This window comes from Rhyacophila brunnea, unplaced genomic scaffold (assembly GCF_057557595.1).
Source record: "Rhyacophila brunnea isolate RB1 unplaced genomic scaffold, BYU_Rbru_1.0 scaffold_12, whole genome shotgun sequence".
NCBI classification, from domain to species: Eukaryota; Metazoa; Arthropoda; class Insecta; order Trichoptera; family Rhyacophilidae; genus Rhyacophila; species Rhyacophila brunnea.
This window is the reverse complement of record NW_028232774.1, coordinates 23852110-23876380: the sequence shown is the minus strand read 5'-3', so window position 1 is coordinate 23876380 and position 24271 is coordinate 23852110. Positions and strand designations below refer to the sequence as shown.

Genomic DNA, 24271 nt, shown 5'->3' with positions numbered 1-24271 from the left:
AAAAGTTTGCTTTATTGCATACCAGTTTCCCCAAAAAAATTTACAAAGAAACTAAATAAAACCGCACTTTTCTAGCCTAGTAGGTTATCAGTTATCTACGTTTCAAATCACAGCTTCATGCACAATAATTAATACAATTTATTGTATAGTATAATAAATGGTAAACCGAGCTCAGTAGAAATAGTGAAAAAATCAATGCGATTGTGAGATACATAAATATAATAATCTTAAAGATAAATAAAATATTATATAAATATTCCAATCGGCAAAGACATAATATGACTAACTATTACAGCTATATGAATATAATTTGACAAAAATATTTTTTCATATATTTTTATAATATATATGTCTTGAACTTACGTTTAACAAATTCTGTTAAAATTACTATACGTACTTTTGCTTGTCATAATGTGGCACATAACACAACAATAAATTAATTATGTTTACCTGTGGGTCTATTCTATATTTATCGAACACTAAATTGATAAATAGTATCAAACTTAGGGTAGGTTTGTATCAAAACATTAGCACTTATTGTAACAATTACACGAAGCTGGTTTTTATTGTTGCAATAAGTGCGATATTTTAACAGCAGCAAGATAGGTGCTGTTAAAATATAGCACTTATTGCAACAATAAAAACCAACTTCGTGTAATTGTTACAATAAGTGCTAATATTTTGATACAAACCTACCCTAAGTTTGATAATATTTATCACTTCATCACTTTAGCGGTCGATAAGCATAGAATAGACCCACTGGTGTGCTTGACTAATACCGATATAACAATATTATTATATACGTTGATTATTATTAGTGTCCCAGATTAAAAATAAAGATTTTATGCAGTTAATGTATAATAATATCTATCGATGTAAAATAGAACTAACGATATCGGTCGATATCAAACCTTTCAATTAAGCAGTTCACAGATAATCTCTCAATTGAATTATCATCACTCGCATACCTACTGTGTTTGTCCGCAATAGACAGAAAACTACCAAAATAATTATATCAGACTATTCATGTAATATTAAAATAGGCATGAAACAATAAACAACCATAAAACAGTTATGTGTTTATTTATCCAATATCTATGAATACAATAAAAAATACTAAACTTAGTAGTTGGACGTGATACCAAATTAAAATATAAGTAAAATAATGAACAATTTTCTTATAACAATAATTTGAATAAGCTAAAATTTCGTATGTTTTAATGAATTTGAGAAAATATACAAAATTAACTGTTACTTTTAGAGTCACTAATGACACTAGGTATAACTATATATAGATCCGCACGTTTATTTTATTTTACAACGTTTTTCTTAGCTCGTATTCTTATTTGTCCGGTACAAATCTTGCAATCGATTTTTAACTAACTTTCCGACTAGCTAGACATTTGAAACTTTTAGAATATATCAGAACACGATGCCAATGCATTTTTTAATACTTTTAGCCATCTTTAGGTAGAATTGAATTCATTTTCAGTTAATTCTGTTTTGTATGAAAAGGTATTTCGACACCATTATTGGTTGCTAGGGGTCTGGGGTCCTAGCAACTAAACTATTAATATATACGTGCGTTACTATGGAAATCAATTTGATATGTCAAAATGATTAGCCAGTATTATTTCTATCAAGTACAATTTTTTTTTTGATCGTTTAAGCTAGTCAAGTCAAGTTTATATGATTCAACAGAAAATTTAAAAACGTTGTAAGTATATAAAAAGTTCTTTTTATCTTGTAATTATTTATGAATAAATTCTATTTCGTTTAATTAAGGACTACGACATTTAATATTCCCTATCATTTTTACCACATGTATGCAACATACTACCACTGCACAATAAAGTCCTCTCACCCCACTCTTCAACTTAGCCAGGCATACCCCTAGCGACAGCAGCGTTCGGTTTGCAAAATTTAATTTCCACCAATCGCCCGCGGCGCGGTTTCTTCCGACACTAAACTTTACAAAACGAGACTTACCCCGCAATACGTTCCGAACTCGTTCACTCCTATTTGAAACGCAGGAAGGTACGTATTACAATTTACATTCTCTACACACGATTCGATAATATCACTATTATTAATTGAAATAAAACACAATACTATGTAGTACGTATTCCACTATAAGGTGTGGAACACTTTCTTTGATTTTATTTGTCATAAATTTGAAGTCCTCAAATAAAGTTTTACACACTATCTTCCAGTTAAACTGCCAGTGGCTCTTTCATACATTGTCGATCCAGGAGACTTAAATATTTTCGCACATGACTCTTTATTCTATGGAAAATATTATGTTAAAATCTGCGAATAGGCAGATGCTTTAAAGTAAGGGTCTTATAGAAAATACTTTAAAAACTTTGCTGCGGTTATGAATATTTTCAAAATGATTTCTCGTAATCGGTTAGGAGTTGAATAAAAATATTACAGCCATATTATTTTATAATATACCCCGTTTACACGTGCGTGAATTTACTGTTGACAGTTAGTAATTATCGCAGCCATAACAAGAAAATGTATGCGTAAACATGTATTATCCTGCAGTTGCAAGCTTGCATGCATGAATCAAAAAAGCTTGGAAGCTTCTGAATTTTCATGCAACAGGAGGGATTGCGCAGTAGAACGATAGTGGCGAACCTGCCAGCAAAAAAATAAACTGTACTCGTTTTGAGGTAAACTGATTTTCACTACCTGTCAAATAATACCATAAAATGACAACATCGCGTCTCGCTCACTCTTGAAGAATGAGATTGGAGAGACAGTCAGCACTTTTACGTGTAAACAGTTATTGTCGCGATAGTTTAAAATACACACTATTACTGCCAGCAAATCCATGCACGTGTACAGGCGCTATTATGTTATATTGATGATGATACTGGTGAAAAGAGGAAATCCTTATTTACGACGATGAAATATTTACGATGACAAATAATATTGGTTTATATTATTTGTATATTGTGTATACACTGTATCAGGCGCGCACTCAAGAGGTTTTTGATTTCGGACCCCTACTGGGTAGATTACTAATGTATTATATAAGTTAGAATTAACTGTATTCGTTGTCAGTCTGTATTTTCCATTGGTAATTCCATTGGTACACAGTGCCTGAAGATGCCTAAAAAGGCGAAACCCGGGTCACAAAGAACAACTCAAATGGAATAGCACAAAATTTAAATCCATTAGAATTTAAATTATTTTTTAATTGAGTCATTTAGATTGACAACTTTTTCGGGGTATATACCCATTGAATTGAACAGCTCTCAACGTAAATGACTAGATTAACGTAGAATTGTTAACAGAAATAACTTTGTTTTAAAACTATTATAAGAGAGTTCTACCACGTAAACACAGTTTAATTAATATATTATGTTGTGTATAATCGTCTTTATTTAAGATATGAAAGAAAGCAGCTTGGAATGAATTGGTAATTTTGTAGGTACTATACCAAATTCTCCTTAGTTTTAAGAAAAGGATTTCATAAAAAAACTGAGCAGTATGTAAATGAAATGAAAAAGAACAGCGACGAATTCCATGTATATTTTTATTTAATTGATATCTCGGATACAACCCCCCTCCCCCCATTAATTCGAAACAGTGGCGTCGCTAATGGGATCGTGCTTGGGGGCCAATCCACGGCGCTAGCCCGCGAGCACGTTCCACTGCTCTGCATACAAACTCAACATTGAGAGGGGGTTGGGCACAGCATGATCGCCAGGGTTGAATTAAATAAGTATCATTTATTTTTGTGCAGCCACATATTATTATTATGTCAGCGTGCGATTAATAATTTTATACTAATGTATGTTTTCTTACTAATACGCGGTGCAAATGCGAATTCTGCCATTATTTAACCTCTGTAACCCTGATAACAATCTAAGAAATCCGGAGTATCGGTTGCTCAATATGCAATACTAACATGCCATTGGTAATCCTAATTGGGCGGGCAATAACTGTATCAAACCAAATCTTTTCGGAAATTGATAAGTTTAGGTGGATGTTGTTTTATAATTAATTCTTAAAATAGGGTCTACGTAACTCATTCGACGTACTCAACTATTTCTATATATTTTTTCATGTATTGTGGTAAAAGTTTTTAATTTTTAATATGTTAAGTTTACTTAGTTGAATAAATTATTGAGTTGAGAAAATTAAAATAATTATTAACTACAGTAGCGATTTTTAAAAAGTTCAAAAATCTTAAAATCGTGTTCGATATCCTCTCAATCTAGTCAAGCTTTCCAGTTTTATTTTTTCACAACCTTTTACATATCCTAACAGAACACATTGGACAGGGATTGTTGTACACACTGTAGTATCATCAAGGATATGATCAAGCCTTCGATGACTTCCTGGCTTATAAAAAGGATTATAAATGCCGGGACTGATTAGATGGATAATGAAAGTGGAAGACCTATCAGAAATGTGGAGACTGGGCATTGGCACATAGAAAATAAGGAAGAAAAATTGCCATGGTTTCAAAATGTCAAAAGTAAAAAGCTCCTACTAGATTATTTAAAAAAAGTCATGGATCACACTGTTATTACAATTGGTACTTTACAGCAAAGCTTTAAATTTAATATACATTTATAGTCAAACAATAACACAACCCTGCTAAAATCACTAAATCTACTATCTACAGAAAATCATCGACTGGCTTGGCCGGAAACTCACTGCACTGTATCCATTAAAATGAATTGACAAAAAATTACACATAGTCAGAATGTATCGAAAGGTTTCCTATTATTCTAATAAGTAAGGTATTTATTACAATGTCATAGTGCAGGGGTTATTTTGGTATTTTTTAATATAATGTAAACTTGATTTGATACAAATATATATTTATTTTATAATATGAAAGTGAAACTAAAAACTAATCTACATAAGGCTGCATGCTGAGGTATGAAATTTGCAATAAGATTACGAGGCATAGTTCAACACACACAAAGAGAAGACGTCCACTGTACTGCCCATTATAGTATTATGTGTATTTAATTATCTCGAAAAGTATATCGGCGGCATCTTTTATCAATTAACGAAGATCTCAAACCGATTGAACTCAATAATAAAACACAACAGATTAATATGATAGAAATATGAAAACCAGTCGTCGTGGACCAAGACTTTGAAGCAGATTTTGGTTTATTAATTTATGATGGTATGTCATAAAACGCAAGAAACAAAAAGCGCACCAGTTGTCCTCAATTATTACCAAAATTTAATACGTGTTTCGTTTATATGGCACATTTTAATGCATGTTATGATATAGACGTAACTATTGAAAGTTAATCCGATACGTATCTACATCCAAGAATCAAAACTTCTCATAGACTCCCCGCAAGGCGACCCACCAATAGAATCTCAGTGGGTCTATTCTATACTTATCGAACACTAAATTGATAAATAGTATCAAACTTAGGGTAGGTTTGTATCAAAATATTAGCACTTATTGTAACAATTACACGAAGCCGGTTTTTATTGTTGCAATAAGTGCGATATTTTAACAGCAGCAAGATAGGTGCTGTTAAAATATAGCACTTATTGCAACAATAAAAACCGGCTTCGTGTAATTGTTACAATAAGTGCTAATATTTTGATACAAACCTACCCTAAGTTTGATAATATTTTTCACTTTATCACTTTAGCGGTCGATAAGCATAGAATAGACCCACTGGTGGCGATAAACTAAACCACCCCTTTCACCCCGTCACATTTAATTGACTCTGCAGTATAAGTTTATATTGAAATTTGATGGAGTGGTGACACTGTTCGTCAAAATTTTGTCCGCGTTACCACCACGCCGCTCACTATGAGCATTGCGCCTTATGGTAATAATTAAATTGCGTAATTTTGCATTGCAGATTCATTTGTAACAAACTCTGGTTACGTGCTGTGCGATTTACTTGCAAAGGCATCACTCCGAAAAACCGCCTTACATTGGTGCAAGTTTATCTATCATGCAATGATGCAAATTTAGATTAACAATCGTGAAAATCACAAATAATTGTACCTAAGTAAGTAAATAACAAAAGAAGAGGACAATATAGCAGGTTGTCATGTCAGTGCTGTCAAAACGTAAAATAGTACCAATTCTATAATTACCAACTCTAACAAAAAAAAAATCATTGTATAGTTCAAAAATCAGTTCTTATTTCTCCCTTTCTTATAGCGGTTTATTTATTTTATAATTATATATAATAATTTGACATTTATGTTAATCATAATATGTTATGCTAGTTAATAATAGAATCGAAAGATAGATTTAGATAAGTATGTGTGTACCTCCTCTCGGCCAGGCTAACAAAAGAAATCGTTACGAAACTTTCTAAAATGTTTCCATCGATCCATGGCGCTCGGTGTCTACCATAAACCAACTAGCATAATAACATTATTACTTTTGATAATCGCCGTACATAAGTTTTCCCGTAACGCCTGGCAATCAAAAACGGGAGTTAAAAAAATATGACAGCCTGGCAACATCTGCCGCGACCGTTTTCCGCGGGAAACGTATAAAAAGAAAAAGAGGAAAATGTACTACCTACCCGTGGCGTCATCTGTCTTTGAAATTTCGTCCAATTAGCGGGCGCCATCAGACGTCAAATATGTTCTGAGCGAAAAACAAACGACGCTCAATGAATCGGGGGAAATGCGAATGGATTCAATATGGCGCATTTGGGACAGCTGATTTCTTTGGTTACTTCTAATCTTTTATCCGTGCAATCTTAAACAACTTTATAAACTCATATTCAACCAATCATATGATTGTCTTTACCGTGAACATAGGCACCTAATGATTTATCCATTAAAACTATGATCGGTTTGTGTTTTTAAATATACCCATATCATTTCAGTGTACATTTAATGAGTCGATACATTATTTTGATACCAAATAAGCTCGCCATGCGTTTCCATGATAATCATCATTGGTTTTACGATACGAGTATGATAACGCGTCTTCTTCTTTTTTCATATTTAAATATTAAATAGTTTCCAGCCATTCATTCGACATGTCCATACTTGGAATCCAGGACTACATTAAAAAGATAAAGAATATGTCTTGTGTAAGTAGGTGGTAAAAAATTAACAAATTTTTTTTTTGTTATTAATGCGATTAACTGAATAGAAAATCAGCAGCGTGTGTATCTGGTAATCTGCATGTCTATGGATCGATAGCGCCAGCTGACTTCAATTTTCTTTACGTGTATTTAAATATAGGATTATGAAATTTGTTTTTCGTCTCCTGAACATTTGGTCTATTCGACAAACCAATCCTACAGCGACGGCTTGTCACGCATAAAAAAGTGTCACTCAAATAAAATATAGGCATTAGCAAGAATTCTATACGGTCACTTGCTAATACTAATACAAACTAATGGATGTTAGCCACTTGCTCAACGTATTGAGTCCATACTCTGACTCCAGACACAAATTGAAAAATACACATATTGTGTTTTTGTCAGACCCAGAATTCGAGCTGGGACCTACGACAATACAAAAATACATTTTAATATATTCTAAAAATCTAAAAGTGTCTAGTTAGCAACCAGTTTCCCTAGTAAATATGACGTCACGACTCTAATAAAAAGATGGCGACCGTATTTGGCGGTAAATTTGACTTATGGCTGGCGGAAATGGAGAAGGGGCTTCGGCTCTCGGACGACAGGTGGCCAAGCGTCAGTCTTAACTGCCTGCAAATCCGGCTTACGGATAATTTCACTAAACGCCTTGTGCAAAGCAATAAATAAAGCAGTTTTTTGCACGCCAAGAAAATAGCAATTCCAAGCTTTTCATTTCACGCTCTCTATCTATACCCTTTTACATCTTAATAACTGGTAGACACATAGCTTAAGTAACATATTATTAATATTTTAAAATAGAGATTCATTCTGTATTAGTCCTGTGTTTTATATTAGGAATCAATGATCAATTAGGTTTTTACAATCATATTCAACACGTAAACCCGATGGTTAGCGCAAAATTGACTAAATGAATACTGAATTCTAATTCAATTGAATTTTATAATACATATTTGTTTACTTTATGGTTGCTGCATTATACATGAATGAATAAAATATACTCATATATCAACATAGTGAAAATATAATTCCATGAACAGTAATCATACGTTTAATATTAATTGCACACGGTTCAAAACCACATACGGTTTTAGTCTACGGATGGTCTCTTAAATATTATTGCACAACAAAACCATTTTATAACACGACAATTTATCGCGCGGATAGATTCAGAAAATTATTAAATATATACAAGCTGAAATATTACTACTACTTCACCCTGTCACGCACGAGTGTTAATGCATAGGCAAGCACAAAGTCGCGCCACTTCAGTCAATCGCCTCCACTAAATTATATCGTATGCGATCAATAATTCATCTCACGGTAAATTCTCCGTGAATCTACAATTTGGTTATGGCTGCCGCAGAACTCATTCTTATTTTTTTAAAGATTTTTTAAACTTTTCTCCGCTATTTTACCGTTGCATTTTTTTTAAATCCTAGCGCAAAATACTAAATACGTGAGCAAACAAGTTGTAAACATGGCGACAAATAAACAAAACGCGGGACGCAAATTAAGGCGGGAACACATTAAAGTATTTTACTCCAAATTCAAACAAATAAATCAGGGCCTCTTATCTGGGTGCTCTCAAACTTTTTTGCGAGAGCAAAGTAAGAAGAAAGGAACCCTTCATGAATCTTTTACAAACGTCAAACAGTAAGATATTGCATCTCATTATGGTTAGGAATTTTTCTAAGCGCGAGTAGTTTTCTTTAGTTTTCCGTACCCGTATGAAGTTACTTTCATGTGGGCTTCTGTTTTTTGCTTCAAAGTCTCTCTAACCCTTTTTGGTACTGTTCGGTTATACTGAATACAGCGGAAAACGCATTTTGAAAATAGCCGATAAACTGGATTATTAATTAGGTTAACCTAACCTAACCTAACATAACCTAACCCAACCTAACCTAAACTAACCCAAACTAACAAATAATCTAGTTTATCGGCTATTTTCAAAATGCGTTTTCCGCTGTATTCCGTATAACCGAACAGTACCAAAAAGATTTTTTAAAACCTAACCTAACAAATAATCCAGTTTATCGGCTATTTTCAAAATGCGTTTTCTGCTGTATTCCGTATAACCGAACAGTACCCTCTTTTTTCATAGTGTTGATAATCTCTTCTGTCGAGATTTCCTTACTAATACTTCAATAATCATATCGAATACCAACGTCTGAGAACAATGGGAAAATTAATGAAATTCTGTCATTGTAATATTCGTAAATTTTTGTAAGGTACAATAACAAGTTACACGCTTTTTACAGGAGCCCGCACATCGCATAGTCTAACAAATCCTCATATAGCTATGTTATATACACAGGTAAAAAAAGCCACGTGTGAGAAATAAAGTTACCTGGTCTCGTATAAAATGGAGAGATAATATTGTCATATTGGATTTTAATTAACCTAATCCGTGCCCCGGACGAATTAACTCGCCAAAGCATGTACCTATGTCGCGTCAGGCCACGGACGAATATATTCGCGGGTTCTTGTAAACGTCATAACTTCTGAATAAACATTCTGTGTATATTTTCTAAACAATATTTATCATTTTGGTGTGAAAATATTCACGATAAACTTATAAACATGTTGTGTTGTTAAGTTTTCACAAATATTTATCATTCCGTTCCTATTTCATATTTTTAAAAAGATTTATTTTATTCCGAAAATAGCTGGCCTACAAGGCGTGTCTACCTAGTAAAAATTGGCTGGCAGTGATAAGATCTTAGGCGTCCAAAACTGGAGATAACCTTGGACTATGGCCTTGGATGGAGACAGACGCCAAAAGAAGCACAGGTCCACATAGGGTTGAAGCACCAGAATGAAGAAGTAAATTTTAGGATAAACTTTAATTTTTCATTAATTTTTTTAACAGTTACTAAATTTTTAAGAACGATAAACACAGCGTTTTTAATTAACTTACTCCATAAAACGTTAAAATAATTTAGAACTAAAGTAATTTTTACAACATTATAATATTAATTATATTAAAATCCACATACATGCTTTTCTAAATAATATTTCAGTTTTCATATAATTATCAAGGCTATAAGAAAAAACGATGTCTCTCTTCCTTATATAATACATATTATAACTATTACTTACTGAGAGACATGATACTAATGTATTATTCATTCTTATGGAATCTAATATTTATCTCAAATGTAATACTAATGCTCCGAAAATTTTAAATTACTCCGAATCTACGTATTTTCTACCATTCAAAATGTAATTCCACCAATTAAATGCTGTCTTATTTAATAATTAATGTAAGTTTTTGCGTATCATTTTGATTCGTTATTATAAGTGCAATTCGTTCGATTTTTCTCCTGCAGTACTGATGCCAAAGTCAGCCAACAACAAAAATAGTCAGTCATGGTTATCGGTCACACTTAATGCATAAATATAACAGTTACAATTTATTTATTTATTCGTACCTTAAATTAAATCTGCCATAAAAGTATTATGCATAATATGTTTAGAGAATATTTCCATATTATAACAAATGTGTAAAAATAAAAATACATAGGTATCTACTATCGCACCACAGTTTGTCAACCATCATTGAAACGGTTTGTCTGAACGGAGCGCAACAAAAATGAAAATAAGAAAACAAATTTGGAGGAAAAACTTCCCATAAATCGATGGAAATTAAAACTGGGAAAACATTTCACAAATCACAGAATGGCAAACATTTGCAATGAATGTGCCTTATTAATTTTGCATGGTGCATTCAAATTTTCAAAAAAATATATTTTAGTAAGTACATAATAAACTGACGAATTATTTGGAATTTGTTCATGCCAAAAATATTTCACTATGGGTATTGGGTACCTACATAGGGATATGCATGATAAATGTTTGTATTACAACACTGAATGACAACTCCAGAATGTTTTTAATTCCTATGTTTTTTATTCATATGCCCTGTTATACCTACATACTATGTGCCATAGACGTAGATTCAATTGCATATTTTTCATTTTTTGAGATGTTTTTCATCACGAAAATTCTTTATAAGTATTATAAATTACTAAATCACCTATAATTAAATGATTAGATATAGAAAAACTAAAAGCATATACCTACTTTGGGAGCATTGAAACATGGCGACGTAAACAAAAATGACTTCCAACTACTGTAATCAATAACCTTAGTTAACCCTTTTCCAACTTCACGTTAATATATTTGTACTCTGTATTAAGTTTACAATTTTTTATTTCTTTCATCTCTGTATACTTTTTTACACCATCTTCAGTAGGTAGGTGCCTATAAAGTTTTTTTGTTTTACAATAATATTATGTAAAATGTTTTTTGTGCATTTAAATGGAGTTTTCTAAGGTTTCCCAATGAAAATCGCTGAACTAAGTTATAGTTTGACATAAGTTCCACATTTGTATGCAAACAATATTGAAATTGGTCACTCACTTCAGAGTTCGTAAGAAAATTAGTGGTCCAACTCTAGCAGTCTCTTTTGTCTGATTTTTTGGCCACCATACTTATTTCTGTAGATTATAAAACATTGCTTTATATAATTTACGTCAAAATATTTCATTTTAATAGTATTGATAAAAACAAAACTAAATTGACCAAAGCATAATATACCATAGATACACATTACATTATATTAGGAATAATATTAGCATTTTAATTTAAAATACAAACTATAAAAATTTCGATAATTTCTGTACTAATTATAGTACGTTCGAATTTCGAAAACTTAGTCTATCGGAAATTTATAGTATTTAGAATTTGACTGCATAAATAAATTAAGTTTTCAATATGCGTTCTATTTTCAATGTAGATATTCGAATTTCAAATACCGCGGAGAAAATAATATGTCACGCTGTTTGATTGTTTCTGATATTTTTTGACATTGGTAACGAAACAAATTAGCCCAAGCAAATGCCATCGGTTCGAATCTACTGAACTCTCTCGCCAGTTAAGCCAGTAACTGTATAATACAAACTCATGCTGGCTTAGATCTGAGGGTACCCCCATTCTATTACCAGACGAGGAACATTTTTTCGTTTCACATTAATTCGCAAAGCGTCAGGGACTTCAAATCCAAACAAAAATATTACGTTAAAAACACGGAAAAAATTAAAGATATTTTAAAATCTATAATTTTTTTTAAACTAGTTTTTTACAGTAGATTCGAATTTTATTTTTGGATTTTATAAAATTTATCAAAACTCACTTACCTAGTATTTATTCACCATATAATACCTAATCATTATTTAAAACGATTATATGGTATCGCTCATTAAAATACCCAAAACTTTACGTTTGTTTGAGTTTATATAATATAATTATTTACACATTAAATACAGCTTTTCAAATTACGTGGAAGTGTTACGTAATTGTGTGGAAGTGGTGAATAAATATTTTGGAAAATAGTGAGTTGTGAGAATCAATTAGAATTCAAAACGTTGTTATGTACTGCGCTATTGCTGTCAACAGTGTAATGTATTCCTAAGAATTCTAAAATATTTAATATTAAAACCACTTTATTCCCACAATAAAAAAATACCTATATTTACAGAAATTATGGCTATTTTAGAATATATGAAAAATGACTCATTATAGGCGTCTTTCGTAATATGAAAGCTTCGTGATGTCTTTCCAATGTACACGCAGTCACAGTCGTCGCATGTTAATTCATAGAAACCACTTTTATCTAAAAAATAATGTATATTATGATACAATAATAAGTATTTACAATTCTGGTTCTACATTGTTCGGTTAAACTTCTCGGGTCTCTGAAATAATTTATTTTACGTTCATTTTTATTTATACTATTTGATTTAATTATAATTGTATCCTTCTAGTATTTTAGTATGTTTTTAAGATTAACTGTTGTAGTGGGCGCGAGCTCTTAGGGCCATTCTATGCGAGCAGATGAAACGCAGTGGATTACCGGCTACCAACCGCATCTAAATTTTCTAAACCATACATGACCATCAAAACGATATCAAGACTAATTATACTATCGGTGCAGCGACGGAACCGCTCGCTAACGCCAATAAACCATGCTTACGCCTCCCGATGCGCTCTGACCACTGACTGTCTGAAGAATGCCTCCTCCTGCACTCGGTAAAACGTTATCCTTTCCATTCGGACAATCGGTCGTCTTTGGTTGATTTGATTGAAGTACGGCTGACAATAATTATCCAATAACGATAATCATTATTAAGTTATATTTATTTAATAATATTAGATTTTTTATGCGACCCTCGTAATGTGTGTAAAGCGCTGGCCTTTCATCCGGAGGCTCCGGGTTCGGTTTTCGGTATAATTATTTCACTAATATTACTAACTACATTACTCATTGGCCTCATGGCCTGTGTATAATATATATATATATATATTATATTATGTAATATGTGGAATTTATTTACTTGGTATTCCAAATACAAAATAGTTACACTATTTATTGTAAATTGTTATAGTTTATTTTTTTAATACTAGGCTATCAAAACATTTTAGTACTTACACTACTTACCCATGCCGACCGTTGAAGAATTCTATGGATCACACAGTGTAAAAGTTGAAAGGGTATGTCGGGTAATTTGTCGAAATGACACAATCCGTATATAACTGAAGTTGTATGCAGGGACCTGCATCTTACAATCGCGGCCTCTTTAGCCCCCGCATCCTCTCATCTCAACACCAAATAAATATTATTTGAGATAAGCACGATAAGGAACCGGAATCTTTAATTGAATTATATTTCATTTCTGGACACAAATTAGATAATACCAAATAGTGTAACTATAGCAAGTAGAAACTCTATCTATAAAACTGTAATACCTATCTAGGTACATAATATTAAAACATTGTTGACATTATAATGACATAATATAAATTATTGTTTGTTAACAGTTTTAGGTATACATTATGGCCGTGAAAATTTATTAAAAAAATAACATGTAAGAATAGCATTGAAACCGTATGATACGTTTTTCAAGAATTTCACCGAGCGGTATTTTATAAACATCTGTATTTATATGAAATAAAATAATATCGTTCATTTTTATATAGATTATAATATATTAATGTAATCAATATCAACAAATAATTCATAAAATTTGAGAACATTCAGATTACCATATATAGGCTTCACATATTGCATTTTTCAAATATTGTGAGTTATTTATTAAATATTTTTTTTTATTAAATTATTAGCACGTGCAAGTTAAAATTAAAATTTTGAGTAATCCTGCCGTCTGCTATGAATCAAACTAATTACTACGAATTATTGGTACCATGATTCAAATCACCAAAATCATATTGCCAAAATTAACGCAATTTGTAAAGCATTTCAGTTGTATGAATACTAGCTAATATCGTCGTAATTATGTAGAACAAAGGTGGCTCAATGATAAAAAACATTAGCGCAAATCCGATGGATGCTGATTCAATTCCACCCCAGCGTCGTATCTTATCCAAAGATTTTTTCTAGTTTTTGGTTTTCAAATTCAAATTATTTATCTTTAAAATTAATGTAATGGTTGGCATTTTAAAATATATCAACGACCCAGTGTTGAAATAAAATAATTTACAATAGTTTTTTTTTAAATATTTTTTTAAGTCATTTGGAACATATGGTATTTAGGTGGATCTTAACAAAGTTTGCTGGAATTATAGTTTTAAATTCATTCATTAATTAATAATTATTTGACCTTTTTTATGATCGAAAATATCACCTTGGCCATGTTCGTAAATTTGTCATTCCAACTGATACGAAGAGTTCGTCTGAACACAGGCCGAAAGGACATTACATATTACTATTTTCGATCTGATTCCCGGGTTTAGGTTAAGACTTTATCGTCAATATTTTTTTTCCATCATTGTATTATAGTTTATTGTGACTTTGAACGAATTATTAATTATTTGGACTAGAAATTGAGTGCTTACTTAGTTAGAAAATACATATTATGCGGGTTGATGATATCAATGGTAAAACAATTACGGTTTTTAAATTCAATTATGTATCTATTGAAAGACTACTTTAATGATAAGTGAATAAAGCAGGGAGATACGTGCTGGAGATAAATATTTAAGATATATGTATTAAAGATCTTAAAGACCAAAGAGACCTAATTTGTCCATACATAAACAACTGAAAGTGAAGACAAATTCCAAAATTTATCCTAGGGATGCAAAACAGTATCCGATACTTAAACTATATTCTCAAATAAGAAGTTATTCTAGGATTATTTAGTGATCCGGGAAAATTATACCTATACGGAGACAAATAGATAGTTTCAGAAATAGCGACACCAACACAAGTGTTGTCATCAACAGCAAACCAATTTAACGAGTGACCCACTCACTATTCATATTTAGGAACATGAATCAATGAGACATGGTACCAGTCTCAGGAAATAAAAACTAGGATTGAGATTGCAAGGAGCGTCTTTCTCAAAATGAGACGCCTCCTTAGCAATGGAGAACTTAACCTAGGTCTGAGACTGCGTATGATTCGTTATGTATTCTTAATTATTTTTTGTGGTATTGAAGTATGGACGCAATACCAAGAGAAGTCACGTCGAATTGATGGTTTCGAGACGCATCGTGAAAATTTCTTGGAATGACAAATGTTGAAGTTCTCAATTTAATGAGAAATGACCAGGAAGTTCTGCGCAGTGTCACAGCCAGAAAACTACAGTACCTACCTAGTCTCTAGAGTGTTTAGATATTCTTTCCTTGAGACATGGTCTGCCTAGGCCCTAGATGAATCATAATATACAGTCTGTGGTTATAATTCTCTCATCTCCTGTGATATTTATATATGGCTCTGTATTCGTAAACACTTGCATAGAATGAAATGTATGAGAGTGTTCTGAAATGAAGCAAAAGGTTCTGATTCACGTGTTAAAGTTACTCAGCAATAATGCAAAAACTTTGTGATGTATGATTGTTTAAGCCTGTCGTCTAATACCGGGTTATTTTTCATTATGGACCGCTTTTTTAGCATGTTATCCGTTTTTTTCTCGGTCGTTCATTCATGACCGAGGCTCGTGACCATTTTGATATAAGGGTACTGTTCGGTTAAAGCGGATACAGCGGAAAACGCATTTTGAAAGTAGCCGATAAACTGGATTATTTGTTAGTTTGGGTTAGGTTAGGTTAGGTTGGGTTAGGTTAGGTTAGGTTAGGTTAGGTTAGGTTAACCTAACAAATAATCCAGTTTATCGGCTATTTTCAAAATGCGTTTTCCGCTGTATCCGCTTTAACCGAATAGTACCGATATAAGTACTGCCTTATTTTTTGCACAACGAAGAATATCCACTCTTCACGATTCTCTGCGTCTCTCAGGTTAGAATGAAAAGGCTAATAGTTTCTCCAGATTCTCCAGTATACGACATAGGTAACTTTAGAGTCTCTGAATGAATGATTAGTGGTCCAAGAAATTTTAAGCATTCGGCATCAACAACACATTCAAAAGGCATCAATGCGCTGACCAGCAGTGATCCAATTAATTAACCGAAAATATTAGGAGATGCTCTGTTTCATTATTATCTGATTAGAATACGTATTATTAAAGTGTTTCTAGCTAATGAGTATAAGAAATAACTATACATTATGTTGTATTAGCTAAATAAACTGAGAAATGGCCGAAAACATTGTAAAATTATCACAAATAAAGCCGTCCAATTACTGGCAACACCGTTTTTGCGCGCAAAAAGAATCTCCTCCAAGATAAATTAAAAGCGCGGCAAAAGGTATTACGCAAATGGCGGCCGTAGCAGTTTTGAGATGAATTATCCGACGCTAAATATTAAAGACCTTATTTATGGGCGTAATAAAAAATAAAAATTAATGGAATATTTAATTTTATTGCCGAGTACGTTCATTTTCGCCAGCTGTTAGTTTTTTTGCAACGCGTAAATTTTTATTTCGGCTGTTTTGATTTCGGGTGTTGATGAGGTATTAGATTAATAATTAGGATTCGTAGAAACGGCAAATAATTATTAAAATATGATAAAAGTATGCCATCTTTGACAGTCGATTGAGGTTATGTATCAAAAAGTGTTTCCGTCTTTTCCTGATAGATGTATTAGTCCGTGTTTACCATTTTAACAACTTACTGAAATTGTATTATCGATTACACCACAATGTCGCCAAGAAACCCGCGTTTAGCGGGGTGGCTCATTTTTGGCAGTCAACTTCGTCAACTAGCAAATTTGTCGAATCAGCGCGAGTGAAAATTCTCAAGAGATCCGAAAGCGTCGTTTGCATTCTGGAAAAAAATGACTGTTCGATACGGACTTCTGGGTGCCAAGATGATGCTGGTTCTGTACTGGTTCAATAATAATATCACATACCTACCTAATTTTTTTGGGCTTGATGCAGTTTTTTTTTTAATGAGTTTTTCAATTTAGTCTTCAGACACTGGGTGCCTGTATTTAATGTATATAATCTTTAGAATGCGCTTCCAACAACACGTTTCATTATTATGTAATTTCTTTTCTTTTATATCTTAGTATCATCGCAATAAAAAAATGGAGAAGAACAGAGTCTTGACCAAGCAAACTTTGATTAATTTCGATATAGTACCTACTTGCCAATTTTTCACATTCAAAAGTAGATAAATTCACTTACGAATTTAGATAAACTAAACATATTCAAATAATATTGATAGTATTAAAATCATTTTTGCAGTGAAAACTCTAAAGTCTAAAGGAATAACGCTGATCTTTCGTTTATAAAGATCTAGATAATTCCGAGTCAGCAACATTTATTTCCCCTTTTCCCTTTCTCGTCGAAGGGGAAGTTGGCGTGAAACGATCCCGTGCGCGAATTAAATAATCATAACTTATAGGATTTATTAAAAATCACATTTTTCAATTACTTCCTTTTCAACTTACGCGGGAGATTTTTTTTAAACATCAGAATGACGTTTATATTCATCCTACTTCGCTATTAGACCAAATGACTCTTGGATCAATTTGCGTTATTGCACAGTAGGCAAAAACTCAATTATATCAAGCACTTTTCATTTAATTTTAAACTTTGGTATCCAAATGAAAACGAAGCCAAATAATGCAATTTGGTAAACTGTTAACTGTAAACTGTGTAAAATGAATGATGAAAAAATTTTCATTAACTGCGAACAGGTTTACCGCATTGCATTCTAAAATAATCAGTACTAACTAGAACTACAATCATAACTCGCTATTCAGTGCCCCGGCCTGACTTATAGTCAGCATTGCTAAATAATTTATTATATTCCAAAGTTTTTCCTTGACTAGCCATTGAGTCGACGCACCGGATTCAGTATTGCCAACTCTCGTTGACAAAAAATGGTAAATAAATATAAAAATGATTGATAATATTGTACACCGAACCGTCTATTATGAATATACTATCAACACTTTAGACACGTACTCTACTCATACTTTACCTCACCACCCCATCACTGCTATCTGACATCTTCACTTAATCGTGATGAATCGTTGCAAGAAGGTTAATATTTAGAAGTTTAGTCTTGTAACTTCGATCACTTTTAACATATCAACTACATCGGTAACAACAATGTTTTATCAATATCGGTTACGTATCGTTCCCACCATGGCCTAACAGGTAATGTCGTGGGTCCCGGTTCCAAATCCCAGGTTTGACAAAAAATTCACGTGTTTTTTTTTTAAAGAATTATTGAACCCAGAGTACAGACATTAATAGGTTAGAGTCCATTTCTCATAAAAACAAACATCTGTTAATACAACCTCCACTCTGTGGAGGCCTATATTGTGATCTTAATATTATCGGACATGGTAAACTGCTGATCAACAGACATTAAACTATTCGGGAGGAAGGTGCTGCATAGTATATACTTGAGAGAGAAGAATATCGTATTCGGCATAACCTAGAGTTCTATAACCTCTTCCAAGAAGAATGTATCCCCGCATTCTTTAATATTGCCAAGCTCCTATGGGCGGGCCATGTAGCAAGAATGGACAGCGCTCAACCGTTGGGGAATCCTGGTGATTGAACGGTCGGAGGTTGATTTACAGGCCCAAAATCTGGAGGACATTGACCCAGGTTAGGAGGAGATGGAGAAAGTTAGCAAGAGGCTAGAACCATCCCTGGGTTGTTGAGCCACAACGTGTTTAGAAATAATAAAAATATTACCTTTGCCCCTGCGCGAATTTTCTCCGCCGCTTCCCGCATATGTGACACTGCCAGGATTCGAATCTTTGTCGAGGATTTCTTCTTTTATCACCTTTCCCTCCATTATCTGTAAAAAAAACAAAATAATCAAACATGTAATTATTACATTTTTACGTCATAGAGCAATGAATATTAAAATGGTAAGGAACTAATGTCAATTTTCTCATTGAAAGCTTTAGCGTTGTGACAAGTATGAATTATAATATGACGACAGATACCAATGAAACCCCTTACGTTTAGTGGATCAGAAGGTAACAGAGTTGACGGGATTATCGGGTCACTGGGTTTTTGAAATATTAATTATGCTCCCCCCCCCCCCCCCCCCCCCTTTAACCACGATCAGCTTTTCAAATCAAAATATTTCGATGATTAGCTGACGAAAACATCGAATTAAACCGCATTAAATTAAAAGGCAATATAGGTATTTTGCCATGTTTACTGAAAATCAATATACCTACACACCTATTATAAAATATTAAAGATCTTAATTTCTTCTTTCGTTAAACATACTAGCGGTATTTTTTTTTATATTTGCGTGATTCAAAATTAATATTAATTATGCACTATTTAGAGAACTGTCAGAGCGCGCTCCAACCCGGAAAATAAGTCCTGGGTCGCCAACCCGACGAATATCCGGCCTAACTATTCCACTGGGCATAATGGCTAAAATGAGAGAATCATCAACTGGACCGACAATTTAACGAAGGACTCAAAGTGCATCCTGACGTATGGCGTCACAGAAGACGAGATAACCACTTTATACTACGGGGCTTCAAAATAATTCATCTGCGAATGATTCATCCGGGCAACTTAAACTATCACTGTAAAGTGTGAAAGTACCTACCTAACGACGTACATAATGACGTTATCAAGACGAATGGGCACGTAAGGACAATTTGTAATTTTACAGTAGAAACAAAATTAAATGGGGTAGGTAGCAATTTGTTATTGGTTTCGAATACATTGCCATAGATACGATAGAAATGCAAAAAACATTCTTTGACTAAGACTTTGAAGCCAGTTTTGGTTTATGACTTAATGGCAGTCAACCAATGACATTAATATGGACGGATCATCTGGGAATAAAAATGACACTCACTTTTTTGTCGGGTCTGCCGAATGGCATAATCTGTTCTAACGCCATTACAATAAAGGTGATATTGCTATAAATTCCCGATGCTTTTAGTCGGGTCTGCCGAACGGTTCGGTTCGAACGGGTTCGCTCAAATGAACATTGACACTAGAGACACTATTCTAACGCCATTACAATAGGTGATATTGCTATAAATTCCCGATGCGTGATATCGCATATTGGAAATTGCGTGACGTCTACCTATACATGTGCGAATGTCACTGTGCGTGAATTTAATTGCTAGCTACTGTATTGAGTGCGTTGTCCATTAATAATGTCATTGCAGTCAACCCATAAAATGCAAGAAAATTAAACCCCACTGACTGTCTTCAAATATCATTAATATTGGATGTGCATTTCATTTTAATGCATATTATAACACAGACACACACATAATATATTATTTAACACGTCTTTAAGCTTATCCTCTATTTATTCACTGTCGATAATTGAAAATTCTTATAGTCACACCCAGAAGGTAACGCAGGCACTTCCCTTTTGTTGTATTCCCTGCTAATTACTTATATATTATTTTCTAACGTTATGAGGTATTTAGGGTTGTGAAAACAAAATTCTAAACAATTTAACAAGATGACGCAATCGATTCTTCAGAATATTTAAAGGTGGCCTCGAAACAGATCAATCCAGTCATACAATCATTCAATAAATATAATAAAACATCTAAAAGATGTCTCACAAATTGAGTAGGTATGTACCTATTACTTAAATCATAACTTAATCCCTGCAACTAACATCAAAGGGGCAAATAACATAATCACTAATACTATGATGTCTCATCACTAAGAATTATTTTTAGTTACCTATAAGATTTTATTAAAAGAAAGAGGTAAATTTATATTTTTACTGGGCACGTTGATATTTGGAATTTATGGTTATTAATGTATTTTTTGTCGTGTGGGACCTCTAAATCAGTCATCCACTCGGGCGTCTAAGTCCCCAAACACACTGTTGCCTCTAAGTGAGTACCTAAAGCCTCAATTACATTGAGCTTCTTTACGAGCTGTTTATTGGCGAATTTAATAGCGGGCGATTCAGCTACTGCGATTTGATGATTACACACAAAACTTTCCATTTGCTGAGAAGCCACAAGCCAGCGACTATTTTGACGGAACGTAATTCGTTTTTTTACCGGGAGGTTGGTACTGCGCTCTACTGCGTAGACGCAGTAGGCCCACACGCCGGCGTGTAGCGTGTAAAGTTGACCGGCTTTCAACTTTTCTCGGTAGAGTGTTTACAACCTGCTTATTAGCTTATTCGATGATTACACTGGGCGACTTTACAGGCAGATTGTAAATTCGCCAATAAATAGCTCGTAAAGAAGCTCAATGTAATTGAGGCTTAACTCGTCTTCGCCAAAACATCGCTTATGCACTTTTGGTTTTACATCCTCGAATGACGTTATATTGGAATGAAAATGATAATTTACTCCTCACTACTATTAATTACTTACAACATGTTATTGCCAGATTAGATAAAATCTGTCTATCATTATGAAAATGTGCGATATTTTCTTTCATTGCATCCAAATTATATTGATTGTGTCGCCCTCCTTTGTTGTAATTTTGCGCGGGAAAACGAAACGTTTTATAATGCCCGCCCGATGGCCAATCAGAGAGCGTATTTTATAGCCGGGACGCGAACCATCAAAGGCGGATTAGCGAGGGCGCCACCCCGCACCCGAGACCCACACCTCTCCGGCGGTGACATCTGTTGGAGTTTTTTCCGCGCTAATTGCCATACTCGCAATATCGATCGTGCGCATGCGGCTATGCCTATCTCGTATACCACATTTTCATTTTCTTCATCAAATCTCTTAATTTTTTGACACAATACAATGGGTAAAAACACATTCTAATTAAATCTGGAATGAATTGATATAATTTTGGCATTTTAATAATTTATTTACCTACATGTCAAACAACAAAAATTAGGTGCATAAATGATTTATATTAAATAAAATCGACCATAATAAAAGTGGAATTAGTATTATTAAATTGCGTTTTATTTAAATTAATAATATTTCCACAATGAATAATAAGACACTATAAAAGAATTTTTAAATAAATATCGTCGTTTATAATATGCTTCTTATTATTTAAAAATAGTAATATTATTACTAAATCAATATTTCATTTGACTCGAATGCTTTACTGCCATTTGTGATTCGGTTTGAAGGTATCGGCCAATAATTTTCCTGTGTACACATGCTTTTGTACAAATTACCTGCAGCCATAGATGCTAACTGATAGTAAAACCAATAGATTAAATAATGACAACAAATAAATATAGATCCATGTTCCGTAGAAAGGATTATAAACGGAGCTCCATTATTAATTACTTCGATTGCAGAAAAAAACAAAACACTATAATGTTAACTGTCAATAATTATTCTTGGTGAAAAATGTTAAACTAATTTAAATATATAATGTATGTAACTAATACACGTTATTTAATCATATTCAACCTTAATTTGCCACATTTAGAAGGATATTGTCAACTGCTGTACATTATGTGGATCAGGAAGTATCTATACATACTCGGTAATCAATGGGATGCAATAATCATATGCAGTTTTTTTTTATATAGTTAAACAATATTATTTATTGTACCTTGTACCACTTCTAAAATATAGCAAAGTGTAGCCAAACAGGGAAACCGAATCGTTTTGATAGAACGGATCAAAATCTTTTCACAATACGAATGTAAAAATCAAAGAATAAAAACAATCCGGCAATATACAGGTAGTCCCAGAAGTACCCGACCTGACGTATAGATAGCAGTCGTTGTTTGAAAATAATGACCATGATAGAAAGTACCAACCTTATAAAGCCCAAGTTTGTAGTTTGACGACGCTACGTTGTTCAGTAATTATTTGTCATCCATCAACAGTGAACGCTCTCAGTGAATTTGTAAACATGGAAAAAATTAGTCATATTTATGTGATACAATACTTTCAATTGAAAGGCTTCAGTCCAACCAATATCAAAGTGGCCCTAGATTCTACTCTGGGGGCCTCTGCTCCGTTGTTTACAATAGTAATATATTGGGTGGCTGAGTTTAAACGAGGCTGTACGAGCTGTCAAGACGAACATCGCAGTGGTCGACCAAATGAGGTGACCATGCCAGAAATGATGACGAAAATCCACAAAATGGAATTGGATGAACGTCGAATGAAATTGCGCGAGCTAGTAGACATGGTAGGCATTACAAAAAGTGCTGTACATCACATATTGACTAAAAATTTGGACATAAGAAAGCTGTGCGCAAGGTGGGTGCCGCGATTACTCACAATGGAACAAAAACAGCATCGTGAGGATGTTTCAATCGAGTGTTTGGCGAAGTTTCACAGAAATAAAGAAGAGTTTTTGCGTTTATTCATAGCCATGGATAAAACATGGGTCCATCACTTTACACCTGAGACGAAATAACAGTCAAAACAATCGACTGAAAGGGGAGAATCGGTTCCAAAGAAGGCGAAGACAGTTTCATCTGCAGGCAAGGTCATGGCGTCAGTTTTTTGGAATGCGCGTGGGGTAATTTTCATTGATTATCTTAAGAAAGGAAAATCAATCAATGGCGTGTATTATGCAAACTTATTGCAGCGTTTGAGTGATGAAATCATGAAAAAATAACCGCATTTGGCGAAAAAGATAGTTTCGTTTCATCAGGACAATTCATCAGTTCACACATCCGTTATCGCGATGGCCAAAATCAATGAGTTAACGTTCGAATTGCTTCCTCACGCTCCTTATTCGCCAGATTTAGCCCCCTCGGATTATTTTCTGTTTCCAAACTTGAAAAAATGGCTCAGTGGTAAAAGATTTGCCAACAACAGAAGAGGTGGAGTCTGCGGTTGATGGCC

General features: G+C 33.4%; 1 protein-coding gene across 1 annotated transcript in view; it reads right to left on the bottom strand.

The window, feature by feature from the left end:
* nvy (CBFA2/RUNX1 partner transcriptional co-repressor nervy) overlaps positions 1-24271 on the bottom strand; it is a 216353-nt gene that overhangs the window by 119394 nt on the left and 72688 nt on the right. The window contains exon 2 of the mRNA XM_085961023.1: positions 19218-19323. Coding sequence (XP_085817149.1) covers positions 19218-19320 — 103 coding nt within the window. The 5' untranslated portion in view covers positions 19321-19323. The remainder of the gene's footprint in view (positions 1-19217; positions 19324-24271) is intronic.